At 42.1% G+C, this 24242-nt stretch overlaps 1 protein-coding gene across 1 annotated transcript; it reads right to left on the reverse strand.

Moving 5' to 3' along the window:
- Positions 1-8199: 8199 nt before the first annotated feature.
- LOC134492226 (monoacylglycerol lipase ABHD6-like) lies at positions 8200-22577 on the reverse strand. The gene is made up of 8 exons (XM_063296409.1): positions 22468-22577; positions 21612-21768; positions 21250-21363; positions 20644-20776; positions 15095-15252; positions 12584-12638; positions 11845-11945; positions 8200-8379 (listed from the first exon to the last, which is right to left on the reverse strand). Exons 1-8 carry the CDS (start codon positions 22575-22577, stop codon positions 8203-8205), a joined length of 1005 nt encoding a protein of 334 aa, XP_063152479.1. The 3' UTR covers positions 8200-8202.
- Positions 22578-24242: the final 1665 nt, after the last annotated feature.

The following is a 24242-nucleotide window of genomic DNA, read 5'->3' on the forward strand; positions in this document are numbered from 1 at the left end:
GGCTCTGCTGTCTCGCCTGGGGCGGGAAAGTGAATAACTGGGGTGGCTCACACCCTAGAGTCCATCCCACCAGCCTGGATTTTATACCTTTCTTGGATTTCTTTCTTTATATTTATTTACTGTGTTTTATAATAACTGTTTTTATGGGATTTTAATGTTTATATTTTGTCCTTGATTTTATCGTAAACCGCCCAGAGTCCCTCTTTTGGGGGAGATGGGCGGTGGCTAAATTTGATTAAAAAATAAATATAAATAAATAAATAAACTCAGTCCTGGGAAGGAAGAAGGGACGAGAAAGAAACTCAAGATAACCTGGCTTGATTCTGTTTGGTTTTCAGAACAAAAAAGGGGGCAGAGAGAATCCCTGGCAGGCCTTCACGTTTCTGCTATCATACCCTATTACAATAAAGTAGTGTTCCAGTAGTCCTTGCTCTGTCTGTTCCTGACCTGGCTCACCTCAAAGGATCCTCTAAGTCAGCGGTTCCCAACCTTTTTGGCACCAGGGACCGGTTTCATGGAAGACAATTTTTCCACGGCCAAGAAGGTGGGAAGGTTTCAGGATGATTCAAGCACTTCCTCTTTTTCCCGACCTTTTATTCTTTTTTCTTTTTTCTTCGCGCTGTTTGGAGATCGCAGCCAATGGGCTTGCTTTCTCTGACAGGAGGCGGAGCTCAGGTGGTAATGCAAGCGATGGGGTGCGGCTGTAAATACTCGGGCTGTAAATTTGCTCGCTCGCCCACCGCTCACCTCCTGCTGTGCGGCCCGGTTCTTAACAGGCCATGGACCAGTACTGGTCCATGTCCCAGGGGTTGGGGACCCCTGCATTTACAACCTTTGCCATGTCTCTCTCAATCACATGTTCACCATTACAGTCAGTTAGTACGTTAGGAGTAACATGAACCTACTCAGGGGCTGGGGACATTTAGAGGCCTCAACTGAATTTCATTTGAATTGGATTTGTATGGTTTGGTTATGTTTCGTTCTGTTCACTGTCCGGAGTTTCTTGAGTAGACAGGTAGTTATCAAAATCTGTTACACAAACAAACAAGCCTGTAGTGCCCTCAACTGTTCATTTGCTTTATGCCAGTGTGGAGACAGAATTTTACCAGCATCCTTCTTATAAGGAATGTATGTGTTCAGCTAACTGTGTAAGCTGTAATTGTCAAGGAAAATAATAGCTACCTTGTCTCAAGAGCTCCAAGGCTCTCCTGGGGGATAAGGATGCCTAAGAATAAGTTGGAATATGAGGGCGGCTGACAAGTACATGATAGATATAAGTTGGGAGATGGCACGAATGGAAGATAAGGAAATACAAACCAGAACCAGCAGAAACCAGTAGAAGATAATACAAGCATGCAAGCATGCGCATGTGGGGGATATCTTGTCCGAAAGTAACCGGACAGGTAATTGTACTGTGAAAATCTCCTCCCATAATTAGATCATTCCACTCCCAAAGGAGGGGCCAAGGTGGAATTGTACACCTGAAGGAGGGGAGAAATCCCTAAATGGTGATGGGTGTAGATGTAGTGTATAATTAACATAGATAACACAAATGTATGCATGCCTATGTACCCTGTGATAGAAATTGCCCAATAATCATGTTATGCTTGTAACTGTATCTTATGGATAATGGTATAAAAGATGCTGTCTACTAACACAAAGGGCTCTCCTTTTCAGAGGAGAGACCCCCTTGTTACTTGAGCGCTCAAATAAAAGGGCTATCCTATTTCTCACTTGGTGTGTTTATTGGGACCCATACCAGGTTTAAAGGACTCTGGTCCTAAGCCGTGATTTGTGGCCCTTCACCAGCACTTGTCGCTGCTGTGCATGAAACAGTGCCATAGCTAAACTGCTATTAAGCCTCTACTTTCTGATACTAATCCCTCTTTTTCTACATTTTATTCTATCTCCTCTTTCAAGTTTTCCTTCCTTCCTTCCTTCCTTCCTTCCTTCCACAAGCCTTCAGAATCTTTTATCTTGCTGCCCTTCTCCTGTTCATTATAATTATTCAGTAGGCTCTTCAGTTCATAGCCTTATCTTTGATTCACTGGATATATTCCAATATCGCTGCCCCCTGCTTATAGAAGTTCCATCCATTGTCAACTTACTTTCACTTTTGACTTTCAAGTTATACCTAATTACATACAGACCTAAGATAGTTAGCAGGGGGCAGACTTGGCTGAACTCAAAAAATTAAGCCACATTGGACCAAGTTAGTACTTGGACAGGTGATCACTAAGAATAATGGCCTAGAATAATGAAATGCCCACAGTGGAGGAATGGATTGTGAAAATGTCAGAATTCACTGAGATGGCAAAGCTGACCAGTTTGGTCAGAAAACAACAACAAAAATGTTTCTGAAAGACTGGAAACCTTATATGGACTATTTTGCCGAAAGAAGAAAAAAATGATTTATGGGTTTGAGGATTAAAGAAGATCTGGACCAAGCGAGTGGATGAAAGGATTTGTATAACATCTAAGAGGGAGGGAAGATTACAAGGTTGTAATTATCTGTTGAAGAGAAGGTTGGAAGTCATTATATTTCATAACTTTACTGTAGTTTCTTTTCTTTCTTTTCTTGCATCTTTTTCTTTTTCCCTTTTTCTTTAGATTTGTCTTTTACTTCGTGTAAAATTCAGAAGGAAGGAAGGCAGGCAGGCAGGCAGGCAGGCAGGCCAAGGCCTGTAGGCTAGATTGGGAAATTAAAACAGCATTCCAGAAGAAGACAGTGGCAATCAACATCCCTTTTGATGCCAAGAAAGCAATGTGTTTGTGTCCACGTAATCACTAAAAGTTAAGTTCAACACGAAGGGGACCATCTTACTCATTACTAGATTGCAATAATCCAACAATAAGAGGGAAATAACATAACACATTGTTTGTAATTGTTGTTTGTAATTGTTGTAATTTTTAAATCTTTGAGTGCTGCCCAGAGTCACTGCTTTGAGATAAGTGGCTATACAAATTATTTAAACAAACAAACAAGAAACAAACAAAATGCACATTGCCTGTGAAAGAAAGCTTTTCTACCATATGCCACATTTTTCTAATTTCTTATATTATGCTATTTTCTTCTTCCTTGGCTAAACTAGAGGTTTACCATTTGGATCTGACAACAGGGAGGGAATCTGCCTACAACAGCATTTACATTAAACTGGAAAATATAGCAGAGGAAAAAGGCTGTAGGATGGAGAAGCAAGGGAAGCAAGCAACTCCATTGGCCCGGCTAAAAATGCAGCAAGGGTTGGCACCTCAGACTTCCTGCCTGCTGACACCTTGTAACAAGATAGGTAAAATTTTGCACAATCCATTCCTCCACTGTGGGCATTTAATATACAATTGATGCCCCATAAGATAGTCATTGATTACGTGCCACCAAGTTGGTGTTGATTCTTAGTGATAGATTTTTTCCAAGTCACTCTGTTGCCAACCTGGTCTTTCAGAACTTCTGATGGTGAACCCATCTCCATTGCAACTGATTTCATCCACTTGCTTCTTGTTGTCCTCTTTTTCGCGTTCCTTGCAACCTTCCCAGCATTATGGATTTCTCCAGAAAGCTCAGTTTTCACACAATGTGACCAAAGTATGATTATTTGAGCCTGGTCATTTGTGCCTCAGGTGAGAAGACAGTCATGGGTTTATAAAAAAATATGGTATGTGTTTTTGTAATTGTGTGTAAGTACCTATGTCTATCTATTTATCTGTTCCAATCTTTGAGTCATTTGAGTTGAGAGACCAGTATATTGTAGCTCCATCTACCAGCCCTGTGCATGCAGGCAGTTCCAGAAGGTTTCTGCAAGGAAAAGTGCAGCTTGCAATCCTCAAAAGGTTGCATTCCAAGAAAAATTATATAGAACAGGATGTCCTCAAGTCCTCATTCTCTCAGCAAGGTCAGAAACAAAGGGCCAGAAAGCAGACCGAACTGTTACCATAACAATACACAGGTGTCACCTGCTTTTCCCTATGAAAAATGAATAGCTCTCAGCTCATTATGGTGCATGGGTAGGAAAACGATAAGTAATATTTGACTTTGTTGTGTATATGATTTGAATCTTACAGCTTTAAGTTGCTAATTTTGTGCTAACAGCTTTTCTGGTATCTGAAATAATATCTATCAAAAATTGTGTCTTTGAATCCGTACCTGCAAGCCTTCTGATTCAATGATCAACATGACAGGTGCCTTCCATTATGAGATTGGAAAAACATGGAAACACCAGCATAAGCCCCAAACCAGACACAACATTGTTTATACAGTCTACCAGAATGGTATATACAGTCCATCTTCCCTTAAGCTCTCAAGCAGAGATACAGATGTTACACTGTTTCATGCCCTCATGTACAAGGTTATACATGATGGGCATGAAACAGTGGCTTCTACCCCACCTTGAGAGGGGATGGAAATTCTCTGTTTTTATATAGTGTGTTTCCTGTGTTGTATTTTCAGTTATACTGACTATCTGGAGGCAGTACATGACTGGTTTCATCCTTATTGGGACACATCAGACAAACATAGCCAGACCTTTTATATGGGATTCAAACCCTCTACCAGGAATTGAACTCATGAACCATTGCATTTTAGATGACTAGATAGAGTGCATTATCTTTAGGATCTAGCCAGGTCCTGGTTTTCAGGGGTGTTTCAGGAAGGGGTATATAAAATCTATATAAAATATAGACTCTATTTATAGGATCTATCAGACTTCTTCTCCTCCCAAATTATGCTTCAGCCATGAATCACTTTGACCACTAGAACTTTTCAGTTGAGTATCTGACTGCTAATATTTCAAGCTTGGCTTCTGGAGGAGAAATTTCTCCACAGAGTTCTTTAATAAAGCAATCAAATACATGCTTTCATTGTATTATTTATTTATTTATATATATTTATATGATTTATGTAGCTGCCCATCTCACACAAGTGATTCTGGGTGGCTTACAAGATTAAACCCAACAAATATAATCCCCTGGTGCCCAAGGATAAACAATGACCCCACCCACCATCAATAGTAGCAAAGCTCATCTATCCCCTGACCCAAATGGCAGTAGAAACAGCCAGGTCTTCAATGCCTTGTGAAAGGCTAACAGCATAGGGGCTATCTGAATCTCTGGGAGGATACTGTTCCACAGGAAGGCACAATTCCAGGATCCAACAAGATGACATTGTTTAATGGAAGGGATCCAGAGCATGCCTTCTCTGTTAGAGCTGGTGGGGGGAGCAGGAACTATAGGAGAAAGGTGGTCCCATAAGTAGCCTGGCCCTATGCCATGGAGGGCTTTATAAGTGATAACTAGCAGCTTGGATTGCACCCAGAAGCCAACTGGGAGGCAGTGCAGCTTGCAGAGCAACAATGTTACATAGGCCTAATGAGAAATGCCAAAACTGCCCATGCCATTGCATTCTGGACCAGGTGCAGCTTCTGAGTGCTCTTCAGCATGAGGAGCACATTACAGTAATCTAAATGGGAGCTAACTAAGGCATGAGTCACCACGAACAAGGCTTCCCAGTCCAGAAATGGGTGCAACTAGTGCGCAAGACAAACCTGTGCAAAAGCCCCCTGGCCACGGCTGCCATCTGCTGAGCAGGAGCTGAGAGTCCAGGAGGACCTCCCAATTGCACACCAACTCTGACTGGGCAGGTACAAGATGGAAAATCCTCAGAACTGGGGGGGGGGGCTTAAAACCCACAGCAACTCTGTTTTGCCAGGGTTGAACCAAAGCCTGTTCTCCCCAGTCCAGACCCTCACAAGCTCTAGGTACTATGAAAGGACCTTGACAGCACTCTTTGGTCAGTCCATGGAGGAGATGCACAACAGGGTATCATCACCCCCATCAATGGATGACCTCACCCAGTGGCTTCATGTAGATACTAAATAGGAGTGGGGAGAGCCCCAAGGCACCCTACAAAGCAGAGCCCTCAGGCTCAACCTATTCCTTCCTACCAATACCGACTGGAACTGCCCCTGGAGAAAGGAGAACCACTGTAATATGGGCCTCCCACTCACAGCCCCTGAGTTGTCCCAGAAAGACACCATGATTGATGGTATTGAAAGCTGCTGAGAGATCAAGGAAGGCTAGGGTGGATGGACTACCTCTATCCTGAGCTCTCCAGAGGTCATCAACAAGCACGATAAATGATGTCTCAGTATTATAATCAGGCCTGAATCCTGACTGAAAAGGGTCCCAATAATCTGCTTCTTCTAGGGCCCTGTGTAGCTGTAAGCCAACTATCTTCTCAACCACCTTCCTAAAATGAGAAGGTTGGAGACTGGACAAAAATTAATTGAGGTATAGAATGTTTATTATGGTACTGAATTAAAAGGGGCAGGCATGCAACCTCACTATAGAGAATTATGCAAATTAGAATTTGCATGTGGTTGGATATATCAACAAATTTTTTTACTGAACATAGCAGCACATCATTAGGCTGACCATATGTCCCTTTTTGAATGGGACAGTTCCTTTTTTTAACATTTCCCAACTGTCCCATCATTTTAATATAAATGTCAACTTTGTCCCATTTTTTAAAAACGTTGGACTCCTTATTGGGAAAAGCAGGAAAAAATTGAACTTGAAATTGAAAAGGAGGCTGTTGTGGCAGTACTCAGTCTGGTGGGAAACCTAGAGTGGAAACCGCAGGAACAGCTGATTGGCGGTGAGCAAGAGGAAGAGTCGCTGCCGCCAATCAGTGCAGCGGAAGACGGTTGGAAAAGCACGCCCAGCAGAAAAGAAGCCAATTGGCTCTCAGGCCAAAATGGCAGGAAGAAAATAAAATAAAAGGGCGAGCCAGAGAGGAACAGTTTCGGTTCTCCAGCCTCCTGATGCCTCGTTCCTCTTCTCCCGTCCAGCCCGGGGCTGCCCTCAGCCCTCCCCTTCTTCAGCCTCCTGCAGCCTCGTTCCTCTCCTCCGTCCCAGCTTGCAGCCCTCCTGCAACCTCTCTGCCCAACGCCACCCCTGCACCAGCCTCTCTGGACCCGACCACTGCCGCACCTCCCCCTCCTGCACCTTCCCAGCTTACTGTCGATAACTTTTTATTGTCTTTTTCGTGGATACGGAATATTACATAATTTTAACCCCGTCCCGTTTTGCCATCCCAATGTCCTGTTTTTGTCTCAAGGAAATATGGTCAGCCTACACATCATGTATCTAGTAAGGTCAGTTGTGGGGTGGATTCTATGAGGTAATGGGATGAACTACAAAAAACAATGGTATCTTCAAAGAACAAAGGCAGTATTCTAACGAACATAGTCTCTTTACAGAGAGTTACTATTCTGCATTTATTTTATACTGGCCTTGCTTCCAAAAGCCTATGCTCAGCTTCTAGTATCTTCCTGCACCTTTATCAACATTCCTTGGCATTCTCAATGTTTAATGGCTGAGCTGACAGAGTTTATCATTTCTCAGGTCTCTGGCAAAGCAGGTTTGGGGAGAGGGTAACTTACTTGTCTTAATCAGTGACATTTTTTCTACTACATTGCAACACCTTAATCGTTAAGAACTGAGCTGTTCATAAGGGAAAAGCATGATTCTGAGGGAATGTTCTCTACTTGTGATGATGCAGTGTTAATATGAAGCAGCATTCATAAAATCAGTATTCGGGCCTGTTTAAAGCTCAAGAAGTGCTTGCTTGCACTGAGCCAGTACTGTATGTCATAGTGTTGAACTAGAGAAACCCAAATTCCAGTCCTCCCTAAACCATAGAAGTTCACCGGGTGACCTTGGGCCCATCACTCTTTTGTTGAGGGAAAGATTTGGAGGAAGGGATGCTGCCTTGTGATCTTGAAGGAAAGGCGGGATATAATTCTACCAAACAAAAAAAACACCCCAATGGTCTGGCCTGCTCAGCTCACTTTTCTCAATCACATCAAATTCAAAAAGCAGGACATGAAGACAATTAGCCATCTTATGATATTGCTGCTCAGGAGTGCAGGGTTTCTGTAGGGTGACATTCCACTGAACAGTTACAGCTAATCACTGTAAACAGACTGTCGAAGTTTAAGTTTTGTTAGAAAAGATGGATCGATTCGCAATCTGTCTTTATGGAATGGTGGTGTAAAGCTTTGTATTCACTACAGTAGGTCCTCCCCTCCCCTGCTGCCTAGCAGGTGTCTTGGGTTGTAGCTCCCATCATACCGGCCAGAGAAGTCAATACGGGGCTGTTGATGGGGCAGACCTTGCACAGCTCTGCCATTTGACACTTCCTGAGGCTCAGGCCACCTTCTTATGCTTGGCTGAGTCACAGACCGATTTGTAGAATTCCAGGAGGAGCCGTGCAGCTGTCCTGGGCCTCTCCAGGGCTATGAAGTGTCCACATTTTTCCAGCCGATGCACTTGGGAATTGTGAATGGCAGCTGCCAGAACTTCTGCACCCGAAGAGTCAAAGACCTACGTAACAGAAACACTGAATTTCCTCCTCCCCTTGAAATCCTTTTGAAGTGCATGGAAAGAACCTCCTGACTTGAAAGCCATTAACTAATGAAGCCACTGAACTCTATTATGTATATTACTGCTTCTTCAAGGATAGAGTCATTAACCTAAATTCTCCCTTCATTAAACCTTTTAGGATATCTGGAATGATTTGGCTTAGGTCTTTGCCTAGTTCTCATCTTTCCTTACAGCAAGAGCTACTTAAAATAGAAGAATTAAGAAGGTGATCATGCTGATCAAGTTACAAATCAGTCATGTTTTAACCAAAGTGAAAGAAACCGCTGCTGATCCTTTTTGGTAGAAAACACTATGTAGCCGGAGCCTAAGAGCCTGTTGGTGCCAGCCGCACTAGGTAAACCAGACTAGGCAATCAACTTAACAGGAAGGCTAAAACTACATTTATTGAGATTGGCTATGGTAACAGAATCTTGCAGGTTTGATTGTGCTGTACCTCCTCCTCCTCCTTATAGTTCAGTGAATTAGGGCAGTGTCTGTCTGAGCCACTTCTGAATATTATCTTGTTGTGGACTTTAAAAAATGCTTCTGCCCCTTTTGCCTAGGCAACAGTTTCTACTGTATATATCTCTTTCAAGTCATCTTCCTTACTCTCTACAATTGGCTATTACATGCATGTGTTTACAGGAGGAGGTGGCTATCCACCGGGCCACCATGATGTAGATCAGTGTTTCTCAATCTTAGCAACTTTAAGATGTGTGGACTTCAACTCCCAGAATTCCCCAGCCAGCTAATGTTTGTTTGTTTGTATTTTCTATCCTGCCTTTATTATTTTTATAAATAACTCAAGGCGGAGAACATACCTCATACTCCTTCCTCCTCCTCTTTTCCCCATGACAACAACCCTGTGAGGTGAGTTGGGCTGAGAGGGAGTGACTGGCCCAAGGTCACCCAGCCGGCTTTCATGCCTCAGGCGGGACTAGAACTGATGGTCTCCTGGTTTCTAGCCAGTGCCTTAACCGCTAGACCAAAGTTGCTAAGGTTGAGAAACACTGAGGTAAATATCACTGCAGAATACCAATTCCCCACCCCACAACTGTAGGGATTGTTAAGAAGCTCTCCTAGATTTTGGTAGGACAGCCTGCCATGGAAAGGAGACATTATTCCATCTTGACAATTGAAACCCATAGAAGAGAATATCCGTCGCTCAGGGTTCAACTGTGGAGTCCTTGGTGCTTTCTGAGCTTGGTTGTTTGCTTGCAGACGTTTCAATGTTCAGACACTGAAACATCTGCAAGCAAACAACCAAGCTCAGAGAGCACCAAGGACTCCATAACTGAAACCCAGGCAGGACATGTCTTAAGCAATGTATGTGAGCTTCTCCAAGTATTATGGTGAACTCCATTCATGCTTCCACTCATCTGTTAATACCTGTAAAACTGCAGACATACTGTAGCCTGACAGCAAGACCCATATAACATCTATGCTGATTTGAACCTTCTTATTTAAGCCAAAGAGAAAAACAGGTGAGTGTATGTTTATGTGGGTGTGCAAAAATATACGTATATTCTATCTCTGTACACGTACACACACACACAAAGATATACCTATTTTTTCTTATTTTTATGATGCTGAATGTTAAAGAAACAGATTAAGCTTGGGACATTAGAATCATATATAATTTTAGTATACAAGTTTATCAGATCCTATAGATCTTGCCAAATCCTACCTTTTAAATAAATGAGAGATCTCACTTCATCATACAAGTTAAAATTATTATTATTATTATTATTATTATTAAAAATCTCCCTATTTTCACTCTTTACTTTAGTCCAGGAGGAAGAAAGAAAAAACAGGTTTTATTTTTTCTTCTCTCTCGATGACACTTTAAGAATGATTTCCCAAATTGTGAAGTGAAAATTTTGTTTTGTTTTAATTTTATTTCTAAATTCCCCAAGGAAATCTCTTTCTCCCCTCTATTTAGCCAAAAGAAGCTTAGCTAGATCCCATCATACTCAAGCCGGCAACACTGGTAGCATGCCCCAGTGGCTTTCTCCTTCTCCTTCATCCAGAAACCCTTTACCCCAAGAAGGTAATTTTCTTTTTATTATCCAGTCCCAAGCAAAGTTGTACCTGTGCAAAAGTGCTCCTTTTAAGCAGTGTGTGTGTATGTTAATGTCACATCTGTACATCTTCTGTGTATTGACTTGGTGAGAAGCTTCATGCTTTTTCAGCCTTACTCTGAACTTCTTGCCTCTCACCCTGGTGAGAAACCCTGAATTGGGTTTAGCTTGTTTTTAATCTTCCAGCTTTCTCCATCTGCAGCTAAATTCTGCATATGATCTGTTAAATATTCTCAGTACCTCTGCTAGCCTGCACCTTCCTCTCTGCTTGTTCTTTTCTACTCTTGTGGTCATTCTAATACACTCTCTGTTGTATTATGCTGGATGTGCATTGCTTTTGTTATTAAGAAGTGTTTGCGAACCTTTCTTTGTTAATCTTTAGATGGTTAATTGCTTAAAATCTTGTGTTAGCCTGTAGACCGCTGATTGTACTCATTGGATATTAAGTAATAGTTGCACTACCTTGTATACGAATTGTCCAAAATATTCTTTAGTAAATTATATTGATTGGTCATTGTTTCATTTTTGACACCCTGAATGCATACACCTGGATAATACTGTGTCTAGACCTGCTACAATTGGCACTGTGGGAGACCCCAGTTTGTTACAATCCCATTTCCTTAACCCCATATGTTAGGTTTCTAGAACTTCGGAGTCTATTGCCAGATAACATGTAAGCTCTGTTAAGGAACAAACGTAAGTTGTACTGACACACAGTTATCAATAGCTGTTGCCATGTGTATGTTCGTACCTGCATTTAACTGCTGCTGGCAGTACTAGGACGTTTCATGGACTTGAATTAGACTTACTGTATAATTCAAGTCATTTGCAACTTATACTGTCCCCTGAGACCCTGAAGAATGGATGGAGCCAACAGACTGAGCTCTCTGTGTCTGTATTTTGGGGTAGGGGATTAAGGGGCAAAATGAGTGCTTTAAGCCTAATAGGCTCTTTTGACCCTTAAAAGCCCTGAAGCCTCCCAAATAGTCTGTGTGTGTGTGGTGGCCATATAAATTTATTAAATTAAATAAATAAATAAGTCCTCATCCTGCCCACTTTTGGAGTGTGTCCCTCAACAAGCCATGCAAAGCCCTCAAACTCATGAAAATGATTCGTTTCTGCTACTGTAGAAAGGTAGGTGTATGTTTCCAGCCCTTCCTTGTATTAGAGGACATCACCTTCCAATATAAAAAAGGCAGGCACTGACCCTTGGATTCAGGCCAAGTGTGAAACTGTTGACAGGGGAAATGCTCTAGTAATACAACAATTCCCATTGCATGAATGGTTCTGTTGCCTGATTCAAAAATTAACACACAGTGTGCACACACCCACACAGATCCCTTACCTTGTCCTCCTTTCCCCAAATGATCTGGGTGGGAGCTTTGATTTTCCTCATGTTGTCATGGAGGCTGTACTTTGATTCAGAGCTGGTGAGGTCCAGAAAACCTTTCCCAATAAAAGGAAGCAGAATTGGGGCTGTTTCTTTCCATTCCTAATGAGCAGTTACACCTGTTGTGGGCTTTCCCTGTTTATGATCTTCAGTTGTCTTTTTCTTATGAATAATGGGATGAGTAAATTTGATTACGGAACATTCTACTGGAGGAGTAACTTGAACCCTTTGCCCTTCTACTGGCCTGATTAAATGCCATCCCTGCAGCCTCTCCAGCTTGCATCTCTCTAGATGTAGTTGGGCAGCAACTCCTAGAATCCTCACCCAATGGGGATTGTGCTGACTGGGAATTATGGGGGTTATAGTCCTAACACCCTTGGAGGGCTTGTAAAATGGGAAAGGCTGCCCTATTGTGATTGCAAGGAGATCTGAAATGGGGAACCCCAGTGTGCATAGTGGTACAACTATACCATAATATATCAAGACATAGCTGTTTTTCCCAAGGCTATGTAACATTTTAAAAATCAGGAACCATTTCTAAAATGTAACATATAAATGCAATAAGCATGCACTGATTGGACAGTTGATGTTGGCTGCAGGTCCCTGGATGGGTTCTCTTGGTGCTAAATGTAGGTTTGCCTCCATGAAATGTGGGGAGTAGCTTAGGCTGGTCCATACTGTGCCTTGTACTTACATTTTACAAAAACCATCTTATGTGATCTCCGATCCTCAAGGTATCCCTTTAGGAGCTGCAAGTGGAGAGACAAAAATACAAGTCGGAAGTAATGTGGTGTTGAAATTTGTTTTGCAATTTCTTACAAGAATTTGAAAAGTCTGAGCAGCCAAGGATAAAGATGCCTGTTCCCAACTACAGTGATGCCAACATGATGAAATATGCATCACATCGTTCTGAGGCAAGTTTGCTCTTTCATATTTGTGTCATGACATCATATGCAAGTACATAAGAAGTGGAGTTTGAATCACTGTATTGTACATTTTGTCATTTGCTCCCCACCATGGTCACCTATGTCCAGGGAGGCTGGACATGCACGCCCACACCCCTGGCCAGCTCATAAGAAGTCAAGAGCACTTCATGCCATTGGTGAGGATAGTTCACAGAAATTCTCTTATCCTTTAAAAGTAATTTTGAAAACAAGTCTTCTCTTACAAATTTCACAGAGTGGAAGACCCTCAATAAGTGGCTGGAGGTACTGGCTGAAGGTAATTTGCGGTGATGTGTTCAAGCCCATTCTTGACAACTAGCCAACGATGAGTAAAAAGCAGGATACAAACTGAATCAGTAGACAATGAAGATAAAAGAGGTGGAAAACGGTCTTGGGAGAAATGATTAACGTTTAAGAACGGGCAGTTGCAGTCAAGCAAAGCTGTGAAAAATTAAATCAGTAGTCCTCAACGAGAGTCTGCAGGTTGCCAATTTAATTTCTAGCCACATCATAGAGTGATGCCTTTTGTGGCTATTGTGGAAAATCAATTATTAGCCTTTCGCTGATAATACTCCACAATGGAGACACTCTTTTGGTACAGAAAGATTTAAGACCAAGCATAGGGGTGGGACTTTCTACAGAGCTGGGACAACCTGCTCATTGCCAGAAGTCTTGACAAAATGTCAAATCCACAAAAGGACCTGATACATCAGTATTCAGTATTAGTATACCAAACCATTGCTTTCTTTCTAAAGTGAAACATCTGGAAGTTTGCTTGTACTGTGTTTTTACTGTTATTTTTATTACATCTTAAAATAAATCATTCTACTTTTAGCTTTTAAAATGAGCACTACTCTTTGATAAAAGGGTAGTATGTATATATTTATTTATTCATTCAATTTGTCCCCGCCCATCTGCTCCCATCGGTAATCCAGTAATTGCCATGCAAATCACTGCTTCCCTCAGATACCGTATGAGCTGGGATTGTAACTTCCAGAATTTATTTATTTATTGTTCAAATTTCTATCACCACCCATCTCCCCCCAAACAGAATGGAGAGTTGGTGGACCTGACATATCTGGAAGGCTGACTTATTGCTTTAAGGGTGATTTTAAGTTGGTAGTACAGAGAGACGGAATCAAAGAATTAAGTTTTGATCTATTTCAGCTCGGTTAAAGTCTTATAATAGGTATCTTGTGTGTTAATTTTTGTTATATTAATTTTTGTTATATTAATTTAAGACATAACTTAATCATTTCCTATAAACAATGAGATTAAAATCAGATCTGTTCCAGCCCTGTGGGTTTATAACCCAATGTGAACCTTAGCTGTGAACTAGTGTGATACCTTCCAAGTGTATCGGCCTGCAACTGCCATGATTCCATGCCAACTGGGGATGGTGCAAAAGTTGCAGTCTAACTGATTTGGAAGGTGCCAGCTGGGAGAAATTTGAACCAGCAAAAGGCAAAGTTGTTGCCCTCCATGTATTTGCTATGTTTATTCTTGGTCTGCAGCTGCAAGTTGGGGGGCCCTGCCTATCCTTCTTCCCTTTTTTTCCTCCAACTCTTTCTTTGCATCTTAGACATTTAAAGACATTCAAAAGTGAGACAACGGGTGAGTTGCTAATAAGTTACTAATAAGCAAACAATAATAAATAAGGCCTGAATTTGTTTTCTTCTATCTTTTGCCATCCCTCTGCTCCTTCCTTCCTTCCTTCCTTCCTTCCTTCCTTCCTTCCTTCCTTCCTTCCTTCCTTCCTTCCTTCCTTCCTTCCTTCCTTCCTCTACCTTTTAGACTGCAAAACTGAAGAAAGGTAATGTCTTATTATTTATTTCATGGTGAACAATTCCAGATTCCTTCCTTTTTTTAAAAAAAGGGATGTTTGAATGGATGGATGGAAGGATGGACCTGTCCACACATCTCTTTTCCAGTTTGAGTATTTCCGAAATGCTTATGTTGTTTTATCTTCTGTTTCTTGTGCTCTCCCTGGCCCTGGGCTGCAACTAAGGTCTGTGTCACCTGGGGCAAATATGGATTGCACACCCATTTTGGTGCCCCCCCCCAGCGCTCATTTTGGCACCGCCCCCAGTGTGGTGCCTGGGGCACATGCCCCGCTTGCCCCCCCCCCCTAGTTGCGGCCCTGCCCTGGCCATCCCATTAAAATAATTAAAGGAGAGCTGGGGAAGGAGGCATGCAGAGACAGATGTGATCAGAAGAGACTGAGTAACAACATGGCATTCTATGAAAAGTCAGATCTTCACCTGAATGTTTATAAAAATGGGCTGGTACAAGCACAGCTTTATGAAGTTTTCTGTCTGCCCTTCCATCACTGGGACAACAGCACTCTCCAAAGGCACCTTAGAGAAAACCAGCTCACGTAAGCGGGCAAAAAAATCACTATCATTTGGATACCTCACACCTGCAAGTAGGGGAAAGTGCAAAATTTTAAAAACTAATATAGGACTAACACAACATTGCTGCCCCATCTGAACAGGAATTTCAGGGATAGGTTTTTTTTTTAAAGTATGTATGTAATACTACAACACTTATTACATCATAATTAGATTTCATTTATAACATCCACAGCTGGTACAAGTGGAATAACTGTTGGTTAAAAGATTGGATAGGAAAAAAAGGTGGTAACCCAAGGCATAAAACTTAACAGTTCAGGCAGAAGGTAGACCTTACATAAGAGTAGTACTACCACCAAAAGATCCACTTGATCATCACTTCCCCTTTCTAAAGACCATGGAGAGGGCTGCTCCTAATATGTGGTCAGAATTGTTTTTAAATCTTTGAATGCTGCGTGAAAAAAAACTTTAAGGTAGATTAAAATGCTGTACTGAATAGAAACTTTACCATGTTTTAAACAGCTGACATTCTGAGCAATCTCCAAGGCAGCCCCATGTATTCAATTCTGCAGTAGTCTGATCTGGGTTTGGTGTTTCCTGGCAAACTAATACCCCCAAAGGAGATGGTCTGAACACCAGAATATCGTTACTGGCAAGGTAGAGACTATACCCTGTACGGTCTTAATGAAACCCAGAGGAGTGCAGTAAAATTGGGGAAATGAGCAAAGCTGGTGCAAACTAGTAGGAATTTGCATGCAATGCAAGGAAAGAACTTGGGCACTAGGAATCTGGGTGCCCAGGTTTTGTAGTGAGTAGGATGTAGGAAGGCGGAGTCAGATGAAAAAGGGAATAGGGAGATAAGATAACTGGATCAGTGGATGAGATAAAGGGCTTCTTAGTAGATAAAGTAGAGCTTGTAAGGATATTAGAATTGGGGACTTTCCAAAGGGAGAGGGGAGGTAACCCTGAAGTGGAGATAAGAAGAAACAAAACTTAGAGTTTGGAAAAGATGTAAAGCATGTGGAATTGTGGTACAAAAATACGCAGATTTATGGGTGGGAGGACAACTAGGGACTCTGCTAAATGAGGACAGGGTTGGCCCAAAGAGATTAAACCTGGATGAAATAGCCAGGAAAAATGGAAGGAAGTGTTATATAGCAAAGCAAGTGGAGGAGATGAAAAGAAATCAGAGATTTACTTTGATCAGAGAAAGATTACTTAAGAGTCAGGCAGCTTAAGAAGGTAAAAAAGAATCTTTCCATCCTTGTGCCTATAACGTCTTGCTGCTGTTATCATATATAAAAGCAAAGACCTATGCTATTTCTCCAGCTATTGATCCATCAGCCCCAAGAGAAGTATGCACAAAGATGGAAAAATCTACAAATCCCCAGAATGGAAGAATGGATGGTTAAATTAATGGAATTGGCTCAAAAGGTGAAGTTAACAGTGCTAATAAGAGAAAATACCATGTCTGGATTTGTTTCTACTTAGCAACCACTTTTGGATTATTTGCTTCTGTCTGAAAAAATGAGGTTTTGACTTTGGGTTTCGATGATTAAATGATTTGATTTTATAGCAATAATGTTTGTTGTTGTTCATTCATTTAGTCGCTTCCGACTCTTTGTGACTTCATGGACCAGCCCACACCAGAACTTCCTGTCAGTTGTGAACACCCCCAGCTCCCCCAGGGACGAGTCCATCACCTCTAGAATATCATCCATCCATCGCCCTTAGTCGGCCCCTCTTCCTTTTGCCCTCCACTCTCCCTAGTATCAGCATCTTCTCCAGGGTGTCCTGTCTTCTCATTATGTGGCCAAAGTATTTCCGTTTTGCCTTTAATATCATTCCCTCAAGTGAGCAGTCTGGCTTTATTTCCTGGAGGATGGACTGGTTTGATCTTCTTGCAGTCCAAGGCACTCTCAGAATTTTCCTCCAACACCACAGTTCAAAAGCATCGATCTTCCTTCTCTCAGCCTTCCTTATGGTCCAGCTCTTGCAGCCATATGTTACAACGGGGAGCACCATTGCTTTAACTATGCGGACCTTTGTTGTCAGTATGATGTCTCTGCTCTTAACTATTTTATCGAGATTGGTCATTGCTCTTCTCCCAAGGATTAAGCGTCTTCTGATTTCCTGACTGCAGTCAGCATCTGCAGTAATCTTCGCACCCAGAAATACAAAGTCTGTCACTGCCTCTACGTTTTCTCCCTCTATTTGCCAGTTATCAATCAAGCTGGTTGCCATAATCTTGGTTCTTTTGAGGTTTAGCTGCAAGCCAGCTTTTGCACTTTCTTCTTTCACCTTCATCATAAGGCTCCTCAGTTCCTCTTCACTTTCAGCCATCAGAGTGGTATCATCTGCATATCTGAGATTGTTAATGTTTCTTCCAGCGATTTTAACTCCAGCCTTGGATTCCTCAAGCCCAGCATGTCGCATGATGTGTTCTGCGTACAAGTTGAATAGGTAGGGTGAGAGTATACAGCCCTGCTGCGCTCCTTTCCCAATCTTAAACCAGTCCGTTGTTCCGTGGTCTGTTCTTACTGTTGCTACTTGGTCGTTATACAGATTCTTCAGGAGGCAGACAAGATGACTTGGTATCCCCATACCACTAAGAACTTGCCACAATTTGTTATGGTCCACACAGTCAAAGGCTTTAGAATAGTCAATAAACAGAAATAGATGCTTTTCTGAAACTCCCTGGCTTTTTCCATTATCCAGCGGATATTGGCAACTTGGTCCCTAGTTCCTCTGCCTTTTCTAAACCCAGCTTGTGCATCTGGCAATTCTCGATCCATGAACTGCTGAAGTCTACCTTGCAGGATCTTGAGCATTACCTTACTGGCATGTGAAATGAGTGCCACTGTTCGATAGTTTGAACATTCTTTAGTGTTTCCCTTTTTTGGTATGGGGATATAAGTTGATTTTTTCCAATCTGATGGCCATTCTTGTGTTTTCCAAATTTGCTGGCATATAGCATGCATTACTGTGACAGCATCATCTTGCAAGATTTTGAACAGTTCAGCTGGGATGCCGTCGTCTCCTGCTGCCTTGTTATTAGCAATGCTTCTTAAGGCTCATTCAACCTCACTCTTCAGGATGTCTGGCTCTAGCTCACTGACCACACCGTCAAAGCTATCCCCGATATTGTTATCCTTCCTATACAGGTCTGTATAGATGTAGCTGATCTGGGGGTCTTCCCTAATCTCTTTAGTCTGATCCTAAATTGTGCAAGAAGAAGTTCGTGATCTGAACTACAGTCAGCTCCAGGTCTTGTTTTTACCGACTGTATAGACGTCCGCCACCTTTGGCTGCAAAGGATGTAGTCAATCTGATTTCGGTGTTGTCCATCTGGTGAAGTCCATGTATAAAGCCGTCTCTTAGGTTGTTGGAAGAGAGTGTTTGTTATGCAGAATGAATTGTCTTGGCAAAATTCTATCAGCCTATGTCCTGCTTCGTTTTGTTCTCCCAGGCCATGCTTACCTGTAATTCCAGGTGTCATTTGACTGCCCACCTTAGCATTCCAGTCTCCTGTGATGAAAATAACGTCTCTTTTAGGCGTGTTGTCCAGTAGGTGCTGCAGATCCTCATAGAACTGCTCTACTTCGCTTCTTCAGCATCTGTGGTTGGGGCGTATATTTGGATCACTGTGATGTTAGATGGCTTGCCCTGAATTCGAATTGAGATCATTCTATCGTTTTTTGGATTGTATCCAAGCACTGCTTTAGCCACTTTACTATTAATTATGAAGGCTACTCCATTTCTTCTGTGGTCCTCTTGTCCACAGTAGTAGATCTGGTGGTCATTTGATGTGAAGTGGCCCATTCCAGTCCATTTCAGTTCACTGACACCCAGAATGTCTATCTTTAATCTTGACATCTCACCAATAACCACATCCAATTTGCCCTGGCTCATAGATCTTACATTCCAGGTTCCAATGGCGTGTTGATCCTTAGAACATCGGATTCGCCGTTCACCACCAGCACCGTCGGCTGCTAGCCGTCCTTTCGGCTTTGAGCTAGCTGCGTCATCACGTCTGGGGCTAGTTGAGCTCATCCTCTGTTCCTCCCCAGTAGCATTTTGACCATCTTCCGACCTGGGCGTCTCATCTTCCGATGGTATACCGACATATCTCTGGTTGTACTGATCCATTTAGTTTTCACGGCAAGAATACTGGGGTGGGTTGCCATTACCTTCCCCAGGGATCGCATTTAGTCTGACCTCTCTGTCATGACCTTCCCGTCTTGGGTGGCCTTTCACGGTTTAGCTCATGGCATCATTGAGGTGCTCAAGCTCCAGCACCATGACAAGGTAACAATCCTTTCCTGAACAGCAATAATGTTGCTAAGGTTTAATTAATGGATAGAGTTTATACTTGTATAATATACATTTACCGTATATCTGTGTTGAAGAAGGTCGGAAGTCCCTTTCTTTTTATGTTTTCTATCTAATTCTGCACTTTTATAGTTTTTCTTTTTCCTTTACTTCTGCATTCTGTCTTTCCTATATTCTATATTTTGTATGTTAATTATATTTTGAAAATTAATAAAGTTTGTTTAAAAAAAGAAGATAAAAAAGAGGAGACAAAGTGTTCCAGTTAGGAGAGTGAGTGTCAGAAGTACAGTACTGTACTACTTTGAGTAAGAGGTACAGGAAGAATGAACAAGGTTTTCCTCCTTTCCCTGCTTCCATTCCTGCCTGCAGCTTGGGTTCAAGGCAGGTGGATCAGCTAGCAAGATCTAGCCCATAAGGGAACATTCTAATGGTTCAGCTGGAGAAAGGACTGAGGCCAGAAGAGCAAAGATTCTACAACGTTTGATGGATGGGGAGAGCAGACTGGATCCGGCAGAGCCAAAAAGCTAGTAACAAAGCAGGCTGGATCCAAGAGCATTCATAGAAACAGACCTTTTGCAAGACAACTGTAGTTGAGCACCCTTTCCAATGAAAAGTGTGAGTGTGTTGTGCATATTTGTGTGGTTGACAATATATCACCTGTTTAAGGAAACTGTCAGGTTGGGTGAAGAAGCCTCTGGACACCACAATTCCAGCCCACTGAGGTCAGTAGTTATTGTTGTGTAATGTTATATTTGTTCAAGATCTGGTATAAATAAATCTGGTAGAAGATCAATTATTTTTTAATGGGTCTGATTGGATCTGCAAGGTGCACTCCCCAGAGTTCCCTGATGTAATAGGCTTGGTTGAAACTCTTTGAACAGGAATTAGAAAAAAACCCTAATGAGAGTGGATCCCTTGGCAACAGTTTTTGAATTCAGGTCTAGCCACTGTGTTAAAAATGGGGCTACCCAGAAATGGCTACATAGAAATGCATGAAGAAGTGTTGTATCTGATGAGAGAAACCATCTCCTAAACAGCCCATCAAGTTCTCTTTTTATCATCTAGAGTTTGGGCCAAGCATTCTGGCCTTCTCCTTTAGAGTTCATTCACTCGATGGAGACACTTACCAGCTGGGGAAAGGAGAGCTAAAGAGGAGACGTGGGTTGGATAGAGAGCTGCATAAACCCCAGCAACCGTGCCTCCCATGGACATGCCAACCAGGTGGAAAGGCTTGTGGTTCAGGCCAGCACACTTGACAAACTGAAACGAGCATTGGGAACAAAGAGATTGTGGCTGTGTTTTCTTGATATACTTACCCATCCTTACCCATTCTTTCTGGAACCACAAATTCCAGTTTCTGGCTTTGCACAACATTCCAGCTAGGTGGCAACTTCTAACCACCTTTGGTCCATCTTGGAAAGATAAGCAAGGTTTGGACTGGCTAATACTAGGAATTTCTGACCTGGAGCTGAACAAAAATGATTCTGGAAGGAGGCAGTGGCAAAACACTTCCTTTGTCTCCAAGAAATCAAATGGACATGTCCATGAAATCACCAGGGGACTCTGCAGTTTTCATACAAAGAACAGACAGTTTTATTTATTTTTCACTGCACAGTAAAGTCTCCCCTTGGGTTTATATCTAATGTCTCATCCCTCCCCACCTTCCCCATTTGCTGCCACTCACCGGCCTTCAAAGAACAATGCATCACATCACAGCTCAAGAAAGGACCTACCTGGTGTAGCCTTTTAGCCTGAGCAACTGCTGTGTAACTTTCTCCCAGCAAGCGAGTGGTTCCCCCGTGACCTGGCAGATCAAGGCAGATGAAGTGGAGGTCCTTAGGAAAGACCTATGGGGAAATGGTTTTGCATGTGAATCCAAGGAATCAAAGCAAGAATAGTTGGCTCTACTCACTGCAAAAAGAAGGCGCAGAGAAGAAAGGTTCTTCTCGGTCCCAGAACCAGATCCACTTCTCTTTTACCACATTTTCTTTAAAAGGAAATTGACTTGAGCAAGAGCACAGCAGGTTTCCTCTCTGGCATCAAGTACCCGGAGTCAAACCAGCACCACTCAGGCTAGAATAAAAGGAAGACCTACTTTGATGGTATTTAACCACATGTCTTTGTTGAGTGAGAATCCATGAAGCATCAACACAGATGGCTGGGATCCAGGCTCCCCTCGGGTGAAATAGCTGAACTGGTAGCCCTCCTTATCGAGGTACTTCACCTTCACACCCCTCCTCAGACGCTTGGTCCTGAAAGTACAGAGAACAGATGGGAGGCTGATGGGGATTTTGTGAGGGAGGCATTTTTTGGAATGACTTCCATTCCAAGCTTGGATTGTGGTGGGTGGAAGAGGCTATGAAAGCTGTTTTATGACTTCTAGAGTGGTGTGAGATTGTGGATGAAGACTGTGGGGAAGAGGCAGTGCCAAGACCCACAAGGTAGCCTTCAACTTCAGCATGAGGAGTTGCCAGTGAGGCAGCTATTAAACAGTGTCAGAATAAGGGAGAAATACGACCACTTAGACATATGGGAAGACTGTTATATTCTGATATTTTACCAAGTTCAGTTTCCAGATTAAGAAGCCTCATGCAGATGTTAATATAATTGTTTAAGTTAATAGGTAAATGGGGAGAGGTTGGCTGTGGGGAGGGGACCATGCAAGCAGTGACTCTACATGACCATTGTTGTTACTCAGACAGAAACCTTTGAACTGACACTTCTGACACTTCTTCTCTCCAGATGTTCATGGAGTTGCAGGATAGCAACAGATGGAACTACTTGGCTTGGTTTTATCTCCACTCAAATGTTGACTTAAATCATGGGGCCAGGGACTAGAGTTTGTTAGGTCAAGGGCTGTAGTTAGCTTTGAATGTGCACCCCTGACTTTAAAAACTTCTGCTGATATCTGAATAGTACTTTCTCATATATTTTACAAGAAATACACTTACCAGATCACGATCCTGAATATTAGTGAAGACAACACATTGAACTTAGAGATGATAAAAATTAAGAAGGCCATAGCAGTGTGCATAATTGTCCTGATCATGTTGTCTTCCATGCTTGCCAATTAAGGAACTTTGCTGCTGCATAAAATCAAAGGGTGAGACAATCTTAGTAAATAATACTGTAAAATTATATGTGGCCTCATAATTTTGATAGAACTGGTTAGCTAATGATTCGGATAAAAGAATGGATTTCTTCATTATTATGTTTTCTTTAATGATGTTATGATGGCCATCATTTGGATGGCTTCACTGTTAATTATGCAAATTCATGAAGGTTTAAGTTACTGATGATTATTAACATGTAGTTATGATGGTGATGTGTTACATTCAGATCAGAAGCAGTATGTCCCTTGATGCTGGTTGCTGAGGAACAGGAGTAAAAGGATGCAATTGGTTATGGGTTGAGAGAAGAAACAGATACTATTATGGATTAAGAGAAGAAACCCTGATTATAAACCTTCTCTTACTTGGTCACTGTGGACACAATGACGGACTAGATACATAGCTTTGGGTTTGAACTACTAGGGCCCCCTTAAATAATAGGAATGACTTTTTTGCACAATGAACAAGCAACCTGTGGAATTTGCAACCAGAAAACTTACAACTTGGACAGCTTTAGAAAGAAATCAAATGCTGAACTAGAATGCTGAACTAGATAAGCCTTTGGACAGATCCCACAAGGTTCTTCTTATGCTGAGAGTATAATAATTATGGATTAATTTCTTCAGTTCTTGCACAATTTAGGATCAGACTAAAGAGATTATGAAAGACCCACAGATCAGCTAGATATGAGCTCACTAATATTCCTAAGGAATATGCAGTGGAGGTGAAGAATCGATTTAAGGGACTGGACTTAGTAGATAGGGTCCCGGAAGAACTCTGGACAGAAGTTCGCAACATTGTTCAGGAGGCGGCAGCAAAATACATCCCAAAGAAAGAGAAAACCAAGAAGGCAAAATGGCTGTCTGCTGAGACACTAGAAGTAGCCCAAGAAAGAAGGAAAGCAAAAGGCAACAGTGATAGGGGGAGATATGCCCAGTTAAATGCAGAATTCCAGAGGTTAGCCAGAAGAGATAAGGAATTATTTTTAAACAAGCAATGCGCAGAAGTGGGAGAAGACAATAGAATAGGAAGGACAAGAGACCTCTTCTAGAAAATTAGAAACATCGGAGGTAAATTCCAGGCCAAAATGGGTATGATCAAAAACAAAGATGGCAAGGACCTAACAGAAGAAGAAGAGATCAAGAAAAGGTGGCAAGAATATACAGAAGACCTGTATAGGAAGGATAACAATATCGGGGATAGCTTTGACGGTGTGGTCAGTGAGCTAGAGCCAGACATCCTGAAGAGTGAGGTTGAATGGGCCTTAAGAAGCATTGCTAATAACAAGGCAGCAGGAGACGACGGCATCCCAGCTGAACTGTTCAAAATCTTGCAAGGTAATGCATGCTATATGCCAGCAAATTTGGAAAACACAAGAATGGCCATCAGATTGGAAAAAATCAACTTATATCCCCATACCAAAAAAGGGAAACACTAAAGAATGTTCAAACTATCGAACAGTGGCACTCATTTCACATGCCAGTAAGGTAATGCTCAAGATCCTGCAAGGCAGACTTCAGCAATTCATGGAGCGAGAATTGCCAGATGTACAAGCTGGGTTTAGAAAAGGCAGAGGAACTAGGGACCAAGTTGCCAATATCCGCTGGATAATGGAA

This window comes from Candoia aspera, chromosome 2 (genome assembly GCF_035149785.1).
Source record: "Candoia aspera isolate rCanAsp1 chromosome 2, rCanAsp1.hap2, whole genome shotgun sequence".
In the NCBI taxonomy this organism is placed as follows: Eukaryota; Metazoa; Chordata; class Lepidosauria; order Squamata; family Boidae; genus Candoia; species Candoia aspera.